Raw genomic sequence first — 18,133 nt, 5'->3', positions numbered from 1 at the left:
AGGTCACGTGGGATTTGTAGCGGACAAAGTGGTATTGGGGCAGGTTTTCTCCGAGTATTTCGGTTTCCCCTGCCAATCTTCATTCCATCAATTGCTCCACAATCATCATCATCTATCATCCGGGGCTGGCCGCAGTGCCAAGCGGACTCAGCCTCACTCACTGAGAATAGCAAGGAAAATAAAAAATAATACATACTCTTCTGTTATTCCCTCTTACCTCTCTTTTCCTCATAGGAGATCTTATGTACTGAAAAGTGCTGTTCCTAAGAGCATGTACCCACACAACTACTTTACTTTACTTTATGGAAGAGAGGCTTTCTTGAAAAACTAACGGTCGCTCAGCTTGTGACGAAATTTCCCGCTCTTTGTGGAACCCAAAATATTTCAGTGCCGTGTCCACAAGAGCAGGCCACGGAATTGAATCCTGTGTCTGACGAATCCAGTCCAGTCCGTTAATATCCACTTCAATATTATCTTCCCTTCTACACTTCCAAGACCTCTCTCACTTTCAGGTTTTCCAACCAAAATTCTGTATGACACTATCGCCTCTCTCAAGAGTGCTACATGCCCCGCCCATCTCGGTTGTTCCTATAGCACTTGGTGAAGAGAACAGACCATTAAGTTTCTCAATATACGGTTCTAGGAGCCCACCCAGCCTCGTGTCTAATGCTTAGTGGGGGATTCTTTCCATAGGGGTAAAGCGGCCGGGGCGTGAAGTTCACCACTGATCTCCAACTAGTTCAGACGTCAAGGATACGTGGTCTATACATCCACTCCCCCATACGCCCTCATGGCTAACGCTTAATTAGTTAAGCACAGGGACAGCTTTACCGTCTACCTCGTTACGCAGTTTTCTCCGTTCTCCTGGTACTTCCACTATCTTTCTGTGTACGTTTCCATGACAACTGATTCTCCTGCCTCCAGATCGCAATTACTGGTACGAGGAAGCCCGCAGTGCCATTCACCGTCGCCTCCAGGGGTCGAATCTGGAGACATTCGCTCAAAACGTGATCCTGGTCGTAGGAGATGGCTTGGGGATGACAACCCTGACTGCAGCCAGGATTCTGAAGGGGCAGCGTCAGAGGCGGGCGGGGGAGGAGGAACAGCTCGCCTGGGACCAGTTCCCAGCTGTGGCGCTGGCCAGGGTAAGGTAACGGTAAAGTGTTCCTCGTGCTTAAATAATTAAGCACTACGCTATAAAGACATATGGGGGGAGCGGAGGTATAGCTCCGCCGTTCTTAACCTCAGCACTAGATGGAGGTGAGTGGTCAGCTTCACGCCCCTGCCGTTTTACCCCTGGGATTTCATCAAGAACTGAAAACTTACCTCACGTTAAGGCAAATAGGATTACAGGCTAGGGGCACTGAAAATGTTGTAGCTGAAGGAAGAAGGAGCCTCCATCTTCGGGAAATGAGTACTAGAAGTTTAGAAAAATCCAGTTTCTTACAGGAAACAGCATAAAATATGAACAGTCTGTGTACAACATATTCGACTGTGCGTCGTGACGTGGTATAGGCAACCTTACAGAACATAGGTTTTCTTTCCTCAACGACATGTGCGCTACGGGGAATTTTGGTTCCTATCTATGTGTAATAGAATCTAGTCGCTTTCTAATGATGACGTAAGGATGTTCGTCACTATCTGAGAATGATGCACTCTCGGAAAGGTCTTGAGGTAAGACAAAGGTAAAGCTATCCGTATAACAGGCCGCAGAGGCCAACAGGGTTGTGAGACTCGGAGCTCCCACATTTTCTAGACAATCGGCTCACAGATGGCGGTGAGGTTGTCAGTCTTACGTGCTGGCCACCCTTTGCCCCCTTCAATTTTCCTGGTACTCAATTCTGTTAGAGGCTGAATCGATCACAGGGCCATAGTGCGGCTGGAAGGATTAGGTTAACTGAAAAAGCCAATGACCTCATCGAGAATCGAACCCGCGACCTTTAGGCTTACATTATAGTGCCCCACCTCCCGGAAAGGTCTCTGGGACAGAAAATTGGAGTGGGACAAAGGAACTATACATGACTGATGCAGAAATTTGAAGGCTCTCGTGACACAAACAAAGTTCAGCGTTCACAGAGACGATGACTGACACGTCTAATTGCCTTTACAGTTCTATAAGTTCAATTCTAACCCTTTAAAGCACAGTGGTAAGTATACGCGTCAAGTTCTTAATATGTTGCCCACACAGTGTATCTCTGTGTTGTGTATGGCTGTAAAGTAAGAAGCTATTAATTCCGTAAACATCATTAACGGGGTTTGTATTTGTACTGGACATATGGTATGTTTTCTGTGAGATAGGAACAAATAATGTAAATGTTATTTAGATTAATTTCAGTCTTAAGTCACATTGTACGACTAACCAGAAAATCTAAATTTGCACAGTGCTTATTACGACTGATGTGAATTAAATTCTTCCCTCAGCACTGAGGATAATGAGCACTGCTCAGGACCTGGGACAATATCAACATACGAAACTGAAGACCGCTTTGTGTCTCCGGCCAACTTATTTTTCTCCTACTTTGAGACTTTAATCCTTTGAGGTTAGAAGCTAAACAATGTATGTGTGTGTGTGTGTATATATATATATACTATATAAGTAAAAATTCACTTCCTACCTCTCACAAAACAAAGTGCGCCTCCGTTATAAGAATAAATCGGTTACGCCTGTTTAGAGAAATGATAGCTGTTATTTTAAAAGTCACAGCAAAGACCCAGTTGTAGTGCAGTTTCAAAATACAGAGTTTACTTCACGTTGAAGCCTGTGATGGTTAATGGTTGGCGCACTGTATGCATAAATTGGTTTCATAGTTACAATAATCCGTCCTGATGTGAGTGAATATAGTCTGCCAGTAGTCCTATTCAGGCGTTATGAAGCGAGACAGGGTCCCCCTCAGACTGGGTCACGCCGGGGCATGAACTGGGCAGCTCAGGCTTCCGCGGACAGCTGCCAGCATCCAGAGAGTGAAGGCGGTCACTTGGACTGCTTCTGGCCGAAGTATACGAGTCTGGTTAGCATGGAAGTGATGGTGGGCACTTGTTTCTTGAGGTCCATTTCTTCGTTGCCTGGAACGTTTGAGCGGAAGTCAATTGCCACGCGCCGACACACGAAGGTCAGCAAGGTCAAGAGGTCACGGGTGAGGCCGTGGAGGCGAAGCTCGTCACACAGTGCCTGGATGAACCACGCGCCATGACGAGGATTTCGCCAAGAGTAGTGATCTGAATCAAAGAAACGTACTCGTTACGCGTTGCTAATGGTAATCGTTACGTGTTGCTAATGTTACTCGTTACCTGTTGCTAATGGTACTCGTTACATGTTGCTAATGGTACTCGTTACGTTTTGCTTATGGCACTCGTTAAGTGTTGCTAATGATACTCGTTACATGTTGCTAGTGGTACTCGTTACGTGTTGCTAATGGTACTCGTTACGTGTTGCTAATGGTACTCGTTACGTGTTGCTAGTGGTACCCGTTACGTTTTGCTTATGGCACTCGTTACGTGTTGCTAATGGTACTCATTACACGTTGCTACTGGTACTCGTTACGTGTTGCTAGTGGTACTCGTTATATGTTGCTAATGGTACTCGTTACGTGTTGCTAGTGGTACTCGTTACATGTTTCTAATGGTACTCGTTACGTGTTGCTAGTGGTACCCGTTACGTTTTGCTTATGGCACTCGTTACGTGTTGCTAATGACACGCGTTATGTGTTTCTAATGGTACTCGTTGCGTGTTGCCGATGGTACTCGTTACGTGTTGCTAGTGGTACTCGTTACATGTTGCTAATGGTACTCGTTACGTTTTGCTTATGACACTCGTTACGTGTTGCTAATGACACTCGTTATGTGTTGCTAATGACACTTGTTACGTGTTGCTAATGACACTCATGTGTTTCTAATGGTACTCGTTACGTGTTGCTGATGGTACTCGTTACACGACCAGACATGCTCAGATCCTTGGCACCGGCATGGACGGGAATTGTAGGAGGGGTAAGCCACGCGTTTACTTCCCTCCGCAAACTAAAAAAGTAATAAGAAATTCTGTGAAGAATGAATCGACTACTGTTCTTTGATACGACACGGACCTGATAGAAAACAATGAGTCCAACAATCATTCCACTGTTAGGTGTGTAATCGTTGGCGCGGGAAGGTGTTTGCCGAGCTGTTGCCTAGCAACGACAGGGGGATACAGATACAGAAACACAGCCACACACACAGAAAGGTGATCTCATGCACCTCCTTTTATTCTTTCGAAATAGGGAAATTAGGCTAAACTCGGAAAAGAATAAAATATAGGCACACGAAATATTAATAAAAAATTACGAATATTTCTAAATGCGGCACCATATATGTCCCAATGTAGGGGCCCACAGCCACACCGCGATCCACAGGAGCATACGTAACAGGATTAGCCCAATTTCTGGCTGACCGTTCCTCCTCCGAATAAAACTCGAGGCTACGCTAAGACTGAAAAACTTGAAATGCTGACTCAGTTACTGAAGTTTATCCTCATACGATTTTTGAAACACGATAGGCGATAGCTTAAGGAATCTAAAAGGCTGCCTACAATCAGCGAGCCGTGGACGCTTGCTGGCCAGTAACTCTTGTTATGCTTATGTCACAGGCCTAAAAAGGTAAAAAAGGCAAAGCTATCCCTGTAACAGGTCATGGGGGCCCATAGGGCTGTGAGACGTCGAGGCTCCCACATTTTCTAGACAATCGGCTATCACACTGCGGTGAGGTTGTCAACTTTACGCGCCTTCCGCCCTTTAGCCACAGGAGGATTCCTGGTACTCATTTATGATAGAAACTGAATCGACCCCAGGATTATAGTGCGGTTGGAAGATTTAAGTAAATTAAAAATTCGAGTGACCTCATCGGGAATCGAACCCGCGACCTTGCGGCTTGTGAAAACTAAAGTATCCACTTTACTCCCGGGATATGGTTCCTTTTACTGTCAAAATCACACTAGTAGTTAAAGCAGGAACAACCGTCGAACTACGTAACTAAAATTTACTCATACAATTATAATTAATTTGCAGGAAATTAAAAAATGTATTTTGTTCGTGTGTTCTCTAATGGCATAACGTTCATACCAAATGTCACGATAATCGGTAAGCTGGATTAAAAATGTTAAATGGAACTAGATACACAGACAGAGAGCAAGGAAGAAGGAATTTGTGTTTGTCCAGACAGTAAGGAAACCGGCCCTCTACCAGCGAGTTCAGAGGTTACGTTACAGTATTGTGGAACTAACTCAATGGGGCAGAGTCCGTCCTCAGACGCTAAAAGTTGCTCAGCTAGCCTTCCATGGTTCATTGCCATGTTCACAAGAGTCCGCCACTGGTTCCTATTCAGCTGAATCCAATCACGCCCTCACACTTTACTTCTTACATTCATTTCGACTTACAACCCTCTGTACCTTCCATTGTAGAGTAAGCGATGAGAAAGTCGGCTTGCGTAGGGATGACGTATGGCTGGTCGTAGCCGTCTACTTGATCAACCGCCACGCCGGAGTCCACCTTGGTCCCTCGACAGGCCTGCAGCAAGAGAGTTCTCATGAAGATACTGATATAAGCATGAAAGAAGGGCGCCATCTTGTAACGTCAGGGCAGCGGATGACAGACGAGTCCAAATGGCGCGAGTACTGCCACCTACAAGGGAATCAGAAAAAGGGGAGTACACGAAAAATCGTGGCCGATGAACAAGGAGGAGTGAACACCAGTAAAAATAGTTGTCCCTGTGCGTTATGCACCATGCCATGAAGAAGTAGGTGTATGAATGTGGTCAGCTTCACGAAGGCTCGTAGAGAATTCTCAGGACATGTGGAACGCCGATGCCTTCAGCTGCTGCAATTCCTCGCGCACTGGCTCTGGGATCTTCTTCCGCTCTTCTGGATACGCCAACTTCAACATCGGGACTTCGAACTGATGGAGGCCTTCCGCGAACTGACGCCCGGGGAGCAAAGGATCCAGCGTTGCTCAATCGCTGGTAAATTTGGGTGAATAATTTGTGGGATGGGATTCCGTGTTCTGCGTAGAGGCGACCTGTTTCTCGAGAACTTCCACTGGCATGGCCACACATGAAGTGCACGTCTGTCATTTCCCGGAGCAGAGTAACCATATTCCATTACAAAACCACTAAACGGATTTCAAATCGAGTGAATATCACAGCACCAACAATCACTGCTTCCTCCTTGGTAGTACCATAAGTAGTGCACCTACTGAGTTTGCTGAGACAGTCACAACACGTGCAAGGGAACGGTAAGCAAAAGTACATGACGTTCGCTGACCCTTTCTTAATGCAGTCTTATCCTAGAATCCAGTCAAATACTAACTCACCCATATCTCTGCAGACAGTGATTTCCGAAATTACAAGGTGCGACAATTTAATTCCCGAAATGGTCTTGTGGAAGCAAAATTGCTTACCTGTGCACTAGCGGCTGCTGTCGCCTTCCAGATGATCTCCTTGTGAAGTTATGCACTTCGTGAGGCCATGGTGTCACTGCCAGAAACAGCCTTGAAAATCGTTTTCCGGAATACCTCGCAGTAAAGTTGTCACGTTGGATGTCAGGAATGTCGGAAAATCTTTGTCCATTCAGGGTATTTTTTTTTTATTTTGGAAAGAGCCAAAAATTCACAGGGGGCCAAGTCAGGTGACTAGCCAGAAACTCATGAACTCTTAACGCATCATGCGCAGAGGCACTGGCCAGAGTTCGCGTACTTTCTTCCGAACAGATTCCCATAACCTGGTCAGCACTTCCAAATAACACTGTTGATTCGCCGTTTGTCCTTATGCAATGAATTTATAGTGAACTATCCCCTTGTGATCGAAGAAACACACAAGCATGGTTGACTGTCACTTTTTCAGTAAGTAAGTAAATAAGGTACCTCCTGCTTGCTCACCTGTATGAAGAAGAGTTTGGGCTTGCCGACCAGCGTGGAGCATTTGTCTCCCGTGAAACGTAACCACAGTTCCTGCGTCCGATACTTTGTGTCACGTGTATGCAGGTAGCCGGCCTCACCGTGTGACATCACGACCACGAGCAGGCAATCCGCCGTACTGTGGTCCTCAGTTGCCGCTGTAAACATTTCAATTTAGTGAAACACAGAATGTCCCTATAAGTCACTCCAGGCTACAAGCTATACTAGAGCAAAATCCGTTGAAATTCCAACGCAAAATTGTTAAAAACAAAATTCATCAATAGGCAAGCTCGATAACTTTACAAGTTACGGAAAGACCGCTATAAAATGTGCACCAGGTCATTGAACGGCAATATGCTGCTATCTAGATGAAACGTTTTGGGCAAAGCTTCTTTAAAAAGAAAAGAAAACTTTATCAAAAGTACATAACCTCTCTTTTCCTTCAGAGGGATACAGAGTATAGCAAAGCATGTGACTGTTATTCTAATGATTTCCAATGCAACAAACTGGGAAGGGGGGGGGAAGCTTCACCGGATAATTCCCCCACTGATGCAGTCGTATAGGCTCACAGTGGCCGCGCGGTCTAAGTCATGAAACTTAGGGCCGCGCCATAGCTCAAGCGGTTAGTCGCTGGCTTCCCACAGCGGCGGCCCGGGTTCGATCCCGGGTCTGGTCAAGGCGGATTTGTGGTGGACAAAGTGGCGCTGGGGCAGGTTTTCTCCGAGTACTTCGGTTTCCCCTGCCAATTTTCATTCCACCAATTGCTCCACAATCACCCTCACCTATCATCTGGGACAGGTACAATAGGCCAGAAGTGGCCGCAGTACAAGGGACTTAGTCCCACCCCACCTGGCAGTAAAAAAAAAGAAGTTACGATCTAGCTTAACATGTATGCCGTCACACTGGATTTTTCCCGATAAAAATCGAGACTGCAACGTCGATTGAGGGGCATGCGATAAGGTAGTTGGTTGAGGCTCTATGCTACATACCGGAAGGTCGCGTGTTCGAGTCCCGATGAGGTGGTGTTTTTCAATTGACCTAATCCTTTTAGCCGCACTATGGCCCTGGCGTCTACTCAGCCTCTAACAGAAATGAATACCAGGAATCTTCCTGGGGGTTAAAGGGCGGCCGGCGCGTAAGGCTGACATCACCGCAAACTGTGAGCCTATTGTCTAGAAAACGTGGGAGCCTCGGCGTCTCACAACCTTATGGGTCCTCACGGCCTGTTACAGGGATAGCTTTGCCTTTTTTTTTTTTACCTAACGTCGACTGAAGCATAGGTACCTGTTCTGCTGCCACCTGGGGACCCTTCATGTGATTAATACAAATTTCTGCCAGAGAACCTACTCAGGATGCTCAGGAATTCTACACCATTACATTATGGAAATAATGCACACCTGAATTAAGGTGAACGCGGAATATTTGGGTAAGTTGCAGGAAGACGTGACGTCACGTGACGTCCGGCCTGCTTCGTAAGAAACCTGGAATATTTTTTACTTTTCCTTTACACACAGCACGAAAAATTGTGATCGTGTCATAGTTACTTTAAGACTGGCTGCTTACCGCCAATCAGATCGTCTTGGCGGCAAGCCCCTTGAGGATCACGGCCAGAGATCCTTTTACTTTGCAACTGAACCCTTGCGGTATAGTCTTTGTGTAACATCATCTCTGACGAGAGGATGGTGTTGTCTCTTATGAATAAGCTTCACCTTTGTCAATTGTACGTACTGCACATATAGAACGTATCTATGCGGTTCTTCCTGGGAAGTATCAGTCCGATAAAGGTAATAATTTGGAATGAAGAACCTCTCATGGGATTTGAGATGTCTCTGAGAGCAGAGTCACGTCTATATGTAAGTCTTGCAGCCGTTTACTGAGTCCACAGCGCAGCCTCCATATGTCATTTGCATTCAATGTTATAACCTTGAGCGGCCTATGAATCCGAGCAGCCATTTGGTTTCATTGCATTAAGTACCATTTTTGTAATGAACATTATTTTGTCTTTTTCTGACACAGCTTCATTGAGCTCTGCCATGATCTGTTGCACTACTATGGTGACTTTAAACGTGTCATTATTAGTCGAACTGGGGCCTGTACTGACAGGCCTGATCTCTGAGTTTCCTGTTGAGGAAGGTACTGCACAGCATGTACATGCATTACCTTGTATGAATATCGGCCAACAATGCTCTGTTGAACAACAATCAATTTATCTTCTAGGGTAACGTAGTCAAGATTTACCGTACATGAGAACGCACGTGAAATGTCTTTACGCCGACATCTTTTAATTTGTAAAAGACGCCTGATAACACAAATGAGTTTGAAAGTGTGTAAAGCCATCCTGGTTCAAGGTATCTCTGTATGCATACAACTTCTTTCCCACAATAATTCAACTTCACAGCGTGAAAATTCAGGGATCAAAATGGCTCCGGCCTTTCTACAAAACTAAACAGAAAGTTGTGTAAACAGAAGACGGACGTGTAGTACTCTCAACTCAGGCAACAATTTTGACCGCAAATTTCAGGTAGCAAAGCGCCTGTTGAAATCTACAAGCATGACATGAGTTTCCCGCCTCTGTTACGTAATATTGCCTGGGATTGCATACCCATTTTCTTGTTCTCCAGCAATAAATTTGTCTTCATGTTGAAGATGAATTACTGTACGTGTGATGAGGTTATGTAAGCGAAGAAACGAGAAAGCGAGATGTAACAGGTGTGACACAGTTACAGAGAGAACTGTGGGAGTGGGAATTCAAACATTTAATGCGCAGAAATAACTCGTACACGTACCACCCACTTCAAAATCCCCGTCACCCGACCCCAAAATAAAACAGGTCGGTCTAGCAATAACGTTTTAAACTTGCATACATATTCAGGAAGTCCTAGGTTCGTATCTGTTCGCAGGTTCTTCGCAGAGTTAAATCCTTTCCCCGCGGGTTACCGTAACCGGTTTCGTCCAGTCATGGACCCTTCGTACATGACTCAGAGCTTTGTTTCTTCAAAATGCTGGTCCGGGGTGGGAGGTGGGGAAAAGTGAGGTCTTCAGGCATGGTCCTGGCGCAGAAGTGGGTCATGCCGCCTGCCAAGTCTTGAGGACAGCAATGCCTGCGCCTTCCTGCTGCGTATCTCACGGTCCCGGGTTCAGATATCGCCCAACCTGATGAGGTTATTTGTGCTTTCCTCAGTCCCTCCAGGCAAGTATCAAGCTATTACCTCAAACGACGTCAGGACCGCTTCTTTTCATATTTTTCCAACTCGGTATTTGCTGACCATCCTACGATTCAGTTACTGAGCACTGAGAGAGTCCTTAACCAAGACGTCAGCAAATGGAGTAGACTTCCTACAGAGAACGTGAGAATAGGGTTCGCCTGTTCGGACTACCGATTCATTACCAAACGTTCGGCTGAGGCAAGGTTTATGAATTGAACGCATAGTGGAGAGGACGTATATTGCCTTACGCCGTCATGCTTCATATCCAAAACTAACGGAAGAAATTCAACGAAATTTAGTATTGGAGAATTACAGTGAAATATGTAGGGATAATTTTATCTGTTACTTTGATCGCTGTTGTTAAGTAACCAATCAAATCGATCTTATAACTTAATGATTGAAGGGGGGGGAGTCCCCCAAAACGTTGGTACCTGTCTACCAGACTACACGGTGCATGTCCCATAAGCCCGCAGTGTTAATATAGCACACAGCTCATTAATCTACTCTCGGCCTGTGTACGGACGAAAGTGACCTCTGTTCTACGCGGAGGTCAAAACGAAATATATTGACTGTACAGAAACCGGTTCATCTAACAAGAGCTTTACATGTGACGTAAAACTTAGACCGTCTCAAAGAACACAACATTTAAATAAGGTTCATATTTAAATAAATGTAACGCCGGGTTATACCCAGGATGTACTTGTCTCTTGCAGGAGAGAACCGGGCTCAATTCCGGTTGCCTTCAGGTGCGATTCCTCCTGCTCGAAGTGGCACTGAAGAACGTTGCTTCTGTCTTTTTTTTGGGGGGGGGAAGGAGCTTGCCATGCTAGTCATTATTTGACAGCCCTGTTCAGGCAGCGGATTATCACACCTTAGGTTCCTCATTTCGGGGCTTCATCTCTGGCCCGGCACTCGGACAGTCGCGTAGCAAAGAAATTACAGTTAGCCCTCGCTAATCTGGTTACAGTTAATCCGGATGATCTGGAACTGGTACAATAGGCCAGAAGTGGCCGCAGTACAAGGGACTTAGTCCCACCCCACTAGCAATAAAAAAAAATTTGCCATTAAGGCTTAAAGATTTATTCTTTATTTATATCTCTGAAGGTTATTAGTTTAACTTGAAGCCTTTATTAATTGAGGTTGGTGATTACTGTAGATACAGTTAATCCTATTACTGACACTGATGATAACACGACTCTGTACATAATGATTTTGTTTTCCTTGTGTGCTCACTGTAACCAGATTTGCGAGGGCTTACTCTATTTTGTATTACAGGTACAAAGACAATCGACTCGTAGAACAAGAGACTATACACAGATGAAGTGTGGTATAGAGTTCAGCGTGACCTGAAACATTTTCTTAATTGGGTGGGTGCTTTACTGAACAAGAGGCAAACAACTGTGGACTCTTCAAGCAGTTACTAATGACGTCACAACAGTGGGATAGCAACGAACGCTCACAAAGGCCACCGAGATACGCATAACAGCCAACGACGTCACTCAAAGAAGTCTACACGCTTCCAGTTTAAGGGTTATTTAATGACGCTCCTCTCTGTCGAACCTATACAGCATCACGTGGTACAACATTACATGGATGATGAACTGGAGAGGATTTGCAAGGAGGAGGTTATGGCCCAATCAAAATATTAACACAGAATTTGCATGGAAGAACAGAGGAAACCCATGAAAACCTCAGAATAACTAGTGTTCTGACCCAAATTCTAATCAAACGCCTATTGAATACATGTCTACAGCGTTACCACTATGCCAGCCTGCCAGTAGTTAAGCACTACGTCATGAAGACGTAGGGAGGGGGGGGGGGTGGATGTATAGACCTATGTTTTCTTGACCTCGGCACTAATTGGAGGTGAGTGGTCAGGTTCACGCCCCAGATGCTTTACTCCCGGGGAAAAAGCCCCCGGTACCCATTGGATAGGAGGCTGGCTGCATGAGCCCCAGAGCCGGCGTGGACGACATAGAGAAGAGAAAATTCTTGCCTCCACCAACGACCCCTTGGTCGTCTAGTCCGTATCCAGTCGCTATACCGACCGCGATATCCGGGCGAGGAAAATTATTAAGAATTTTAGTCAAGATGGCCGGTTTCCGGGCCGAGCTCTGAGCCAGGGACTCCCGGATACAAAGCAGAGTTCTGCCTGAAACTTGATCCTAGCACTTCTCACATACTCTTTCTGAGCATTGCAGACAGCTCCGTGTAGGCGAGGTCGTTGTAGACTCGGATCTCGAACCCCAGGTTCCTCAGCTGGAAGGACAGATTCTCGCAGTCCCTGGCGGTCCCAGACCGGGACGGCATCCCATCAAACTTCTGGTGATTGAAGATAAGCGCGACGCCGCGCCTTGGATGACACATGTTATATTCCTCGGCGTCTCTGTCGCACCCGGAACCTTTCGCTGGCAGGCTGTTGAGGTCAGTAGCGTCCGGCAACTCGCTGACTCTCCTGAAAGCACAGAGAACAGTTTCAATTCTCTGCTGCCTGAAACTGGTCTAAATAATTGACGTCATTCGAAACCGTTCTATGCAATTTCTTAAGCTTATTTGCAGCACGTTTACAAACAAAAACAAAACAAAAAGCAGCATAAATATTGTGGCATGTAGACCCGCTGCTAGGCAACGACCGCGAATTAAGCGACTACACAATAGCCGTTGCTATTGCTACAAAGATAATTGTAGATGTTTTCTATGCGGTTCGTGCCGAGATGTTATAAGCAGGAAAAGGTAATGAAGGGTTTTACCCCAGAAGAGTCTCCGGTATCAACTGGTTAGGAGACTGGGTGAGTCGCATAGCCAGTTTAGACGCTGTGAAGAGAAAAATCTCTTGTCCCTGCTGGGGTTAGAACCCTGGCCGTCCAGCCCGTGGCCCGTTGCTACGTCAACTGAGCTATCCAGGCTCACAAGAACATTAGTTACTCCGAAAACAGAACTAATAACGGATGTCCATTTTCGTGAGTTCTTAGTTTTTTCAGACATAACGTGAGGGAGAAATCGATCCTGCTTATCTGAGCCCGCTAGAAGCAGCGTGTCTCGGTCTCTAGAGCTTCTGGCTTCATGCAGCAGGGGATATCTTCATCATAATCTTGCCAATGATAGTCGAATTGAGGACAGACAAACATCAAAATTCTCAGACCTTTAAATTACGTAAACACCACAACATTGAGACCTACGGAGGAATGGAAATACTGCTCCATGAGTTCTTCACCTGGCCAGCTTCTCGCCCCAGCCGCATTACCCACTGGACAGCAGACTAGTGAGCCCCATTGTGAAGACGAGACAAATGTCTTGTCCCTGTCGGAAATCAAACGCCGATTCTCCGGTCATTCAGTCAGTAGCCTAGTCACTACACAGGCCAAGATAGCCAGGTAGATACTATGCTTCGATTCTTGACGAAAGAGAAAGACTTATTTCTTCCCCTCGGCGTTAGGACGTCCTTTGGGGCTTTGTATCCAATGAGTATTGGGGGTAAAGTGGTTAGGGCGTTAAGAAGACTACTCGCCTCCATCTCGTACCTCCACCTCCACCCCCCACGTCGTCACAGCGTGAATTGCAAAGCAAGCACAGGACAGCTTTACGTTCACTGTTATTGGCAGACTCGCGCAGTGCTCGGTTCGTGTTCCCAGCGCTGCCTCCGGATGCCAACAAGCCTTCCAGAGTCCTCTGGTGCTGGGTGGCTGCTGCAGCCCCCTCGCCCCTAGCGCGGAAGCCTTACCTGATCTTTGGGCTGAAGCCCCACGCGTCTACCTCGTTTGTGTGCTCAGATGCGTGCGCTAGCATCTCCTGGCCAACAAACTCTTCCTTCCTGCTTGAATCCATGTTCCTGAAACGCAAAAACAACCGCTACATTTCAGCCACGTCACACAGACAGACCACGGGTTAGAACTGCAATCCCAAACATGTGATTACTGTGACCTCTAGCGTCAAACTGGGTAACTAAGTGAATATGGCGGACCGCTCAAGGTTCATAGCAGGGTTGTTTCTTACAACGGTGTTCTGGGGTGTGATGTCGTGTTCTTTGGTAGATAGACAGACAATGACCTTTTGGAGGAACATGTCCACGGAACTACATGGCGCCATGTTCCAGACGACAGTAATATTAACATTCACGGCAGTGAGCAAGGTAAGGCTAACGAGGGTTGAAGGCTTGTCTGCTGGGATATAACGCCATGCAGTCCGGTGAAAGTCAACATGCCGTCTTCATATTCACAGTGGAAATGTTAACCAAGCAAGAAGCCAGGATGTAGCAACCAGCAGCGCACTACACTGCATTATATACTAGAACCGTAACCACCGATGCTGGAACCGCAAATCCTCACAAGGGTCACTTGAATGGCTTGCGTGGGTTCCGTAGCGTCTAATGTTAGGATTGCGAATGACGAATGGGAAAGGATACAGAAGAAAACATTCGTGGGCTATTCTAAGGCATTATTCCAGCGTTTACTTGGGGAGAGCTGAGGAAAAACACGAGAGACATTTGTCAAAATATATAAATGTCCAAGCGAGGTTCGAATCCTGGACCACCTTAACCACGACACTGCGATTGTGAGTGTTTGGGGGCGGGGCTCTCGAGATATACAACCCGCGAGTGAATTCCGTTAATGAGGAGTCAGAAATGTTGAGTTTAAAGTTATATTCCCAAAATATTAGAAAGCGATTACACGTGTTATTCAAATTAGAAGCGTTTATATTTAAATTCTCCTGTCCAGTCCAGTAAATTGTTCATGGTCCTCGCCAGCAAAGTGATTCTGGGTTCCGAGTACCACAGAACTCGTGACCATATAATACTATTTGACGGCTCTGGGGCCCTTCTGACTCACTCTGTTCTGTCAAGTACTATGCATAGGTCGCAGCCGATATTCCATTATGTTGCTGTTGCAGTTTGATCAGGTCGACCTGTAGCGCTTGTTTTAACACCTGTATCAACAGTTCTTTGCGAGTTTCTCTCTTTCCTTAGCCGACTTAAAGTGAGCTAATATTTTGACTGTGCAGATGTCGGCTCTGAGAAACCACACTTTTTTAAGTGCCGTTATATTGATTTGTCTGGTCTAGAATACCGAAATTAACGGCCGTGGCGATCAGTTGCGCTTGCATCGGGCCCGGTGCAAGCGCAGCAAACCGAGAGGCATCTTTGGGCAGCGAGATTGTACTCTTTTTAATTTTCCTTTTTCTGTTATATGAAAAATTATTTCCCTCTGCTCTTTTGTTTTCCGGTCTAGAAAATCGAAATTAACGGCAGTGGGGATTCGTGGCGTTGACAACGCGACACTCTCTATCCGCTAAAGTTGGCACTAACTTCGCCGACAAGCTGCGGTCGCTCGGTCGGTATAGCTCGCTTGCGGACTAAAACCACGGAGTTTAGTTTTGTTTACACCGTAACCGTTAATTGGCACCCATGTAACAATGCAAATGAAGCTGTTCTAAGGATTACGACACTCACGACGATTTTCGTCGCAGATTCTAGTAATTGGTTTCATTAATTGTGGAAGAGTTGAGAGAAAGTTGATATGTTCCTAACTGCGCTTGGGTTTCAGTTAAAATAAATGAACTTAAAGTCACTGAGGTATTCAAAATCGCGAAGAAGAAATTTTCCACAACGTTTCTTCTCCACACGGAGCCCGCCTTTGAACTGCTGTATCTTTAATCTTTCCACATCATCAGTTATCATTCACATCGCATTTTTTTTTCGACTTTCTTCCGGATTGTGACTACACAGCAAGACTTTCCCTGGCCTCTCACACCCACCACGAAACACGAGAGGTCGCTGTCGGGTCCTCACTGCCGCGTCGCATTGTTCCGTTCCGTCCTGCGCGCTTTCTCGCCCTCAGAGGTCAGCCGCGTTGTGCAATCCGGCACAGGTAGCGTTGCCTGTGTGATATCGGCGTGTGAGCGAGCCATCACGTGCTTATCATGGAAAGTGCCATCTGTGAAACTGTTTGTAGGACCGGTCCATTGGTTATCACTGCACAAAATGAAGGAATGAAGACGTGGTTTGAGATCAATGAAGAAACAAGAACATCGCTGTCTTGTGGACGTGATGCCGTGCTACAAATTCACAAACGTTTCGGAGGAGCATTCTGCCTCCATCTTCAGGGTACAGGAGTAATCATGTAGGGAGATGGAAGGACGGTACCAGGACCCTGAGTGAACCAGTAGGAGAAGGGGCAATAGTGTTCCCCATATGGGGGCTCCCTGAGGGCTGTTCTTGAAGGGCAGAGTGAACGGGAGAGCCATCGGAACAACATGGGATGATCCAAAGGTAGATGTGAAGGGGGGGGAGGTGAAGCTGGAAGAGATAGCACAAACTAAACATATTAGAGTGTAAGGGGAGGGAGTGTACATCCCTTATTATAAGGCCTTATAATAATAATATTCACTGCGGGAACTTGATCCTCAATGGGTTTCTCTAGCCACTGCAGACACTTGTCCTTCAATGTGTTTCTCTAGCCACTACTGACACTTGTCCTTCAATGTGTTTCTCTAGCCACTGCAGACACTTGTCCTTCAATGTGTTTCTCTAGCCACTACTGACACTTGTCCTTCAATGTGTTTCTCTAGCCACTGCAGACACTTGTCCTTCAGTGTGTTTCTGTACCCACTACTGACACTTGTCCTTCAATGTGTTTCTCTAGCCACTGCAGACACTTGTCCTTCAATGTGTTTCTCTAGCCACTACAGACACTTGTCCTTCAACTTGTTTCTCCAGCCACTGCAGACACTTGTTCTCCCCCCACAAGAACTGTCGTCTTATAGACCCATTAGTCTGCTACCTCTCACTAGTGAAGTTTTGGAAAATATTTGCTTCAAAGGATATACGCAGATCATGAGCTAGTAACAATACTTCCTAATCATCAGTTCGGATTTCGTGAACGGCACTCTACAAACCATCAACAACATCTACAACCCCCCAGGAATCTTCCTGGTACTCATTTCTCTTAGAGGCTGAGTCGACCCCAGGGCTATAGTGCGGCTGGAAGAATTAGTTTCAAATGAAAAATGCAATGACCTCATCGGAAATTGAACCCGCGTTCTTCCGGCTTGTATCAAAGTGCCTCAACCAACTATGCTACCGCGTTCCCCACTTGCAACATAGCAAATTCTCGATTTAAGGGACAAAATACTTCGGTACTTTCGGGTTATTACCCGGCTGGTATGTTAGTACTTCCCCGTAATAGTAACTGAGACTTACCGCGGCTAACACTTTGCAAGGCTATCCGACACACACCCAGCAGGAAAACTGAATGGTTTGCTTTTGTGCCGTTGTAATAAAGCCAGCTGATAAATCCGTTATCAGGTAACTAGTGAGATAGAAGGTGTGACAATTTAATTCCCGGAATGGTCCAGTGAAAGCAAAATTTTCTTACCTGTGCACTAACGGCTACTGTCGCCTTCCAAATGCTCTCTTTGTGAAGCTATACACTTTGTGAGACGATGGTACCACTGCCGCAAACAGTCTTGAAAATCGTTTTCCGGAATACCTCGCAGTAAATTTGTCACGTTGGATGTCAGGAATGTCAGCAAATCTTTGCTCCTTCAGGGCATTTTTTAATTTTAGAAAGAGCCGAATAATCACAGGGGGCTAAGTCAGGTGACGAATGTCACCTCAGTTCTTAGCCAGGAACTCGCGCCCTCTTAACGCATCATGCGCAGGGGCATTGACATGGTGGAGAATCCACTTCTCAGGTCTGAGTTTGGGTCTTTTCCTCCGAACAGATTCCCGTAACCTTGTCAGCACTTCCAAATGACACTGTTGATTCACAGTTTGTCATTCTGCAATGTATTTATAGTGAACTATCTCCCTGTGATCGAAGAAACACACAAGCACGGTCTTGAACTGCGAGTGAGAAAAGCATGATTTTTTCGGACAAAGTGAATTTTGTGTTTTCCACTGCATGCTCTGGCGTTTTGTTTCCGGGTTATAGAAACACAATGTTTCATCACCGGTAATGACCATATAAGACATCTCTGCGTTGTGTAAAAGATCAGCTGAAATGTGAAGCCGAC

The 18,133-nt window shown here is 46.0% G+C and overlaps 2 protein-coding genes across 2 annotated transcripts in view; one reads left to right on the top strand and one right to left on the bottom strand.

Annotated features, from left to right (window-relative positions):
- Nucleotides 1-18,133, top strand: part of LOC111872157 (alkaline phosphatase, tissue-nonspecific isozyme) — an 86,104-nt gene that overhangs the window by 44,709 nt on the left and 23,262 nt on the right. Inside the window, exon 2 of the mRNA XM_023865750.2 lies at nucleotides 925-1,145. Coding sequence (XP_023721518.1) covers nucleotides 925-1,145 — 221 coding nt within the window. The remainder of the gene's footprint in view (nucleotides 1-924; nucleotides 1,146-18,133) is intronic.
- LOC111872158 (caspase-1) lies at nucleotides 2,614-17,358 on the bottom strand. Its single transcript, XM_023865751.2, has 6 exons — nucleotides 17,319-17,358; nucleotides 13,845-13,952; nucleotides 12,307-12,578; nucleotides 6,900-7,075; nucleotides 5,417-5,534; nucleotides 2,614-3,216 (listed from the first exon to the last, which is right to left on the bottom strand). Exons 2-6 carry the CDS (start codon nucleotides 13,946-13,948, stop codon nucleotides 2,972-2,974), a joined length of 915 nt encoding a protein of 304 aa, XP_023721519.1. The 5' UTR covers nucleotides 13,949-13,952; nucleotides 17,319-17,358; the 3' UTR covers nucleotides 2,614-2,971.

This window comes from Cryptotermes secundus, unplaced genomic scaffold (genome assembly GCF_002891405.2).
Source record: "Cryptotermes secundus unplaced genomic scaffold, Csec_1.0 scaffold574, whole genome shotgun sequence".
Taxonomy (NCBI): Eukaryota; Metazoa; Arthropoda; class Insecta; order Blattodea; family Kalotermitidae; genus Cryptotermes; species Cryptotermes secundus.
Note: the sequence above shows the minus strand (reverse complement) of the source record. Positions and strands in the feature narration are given on the sequence as shown.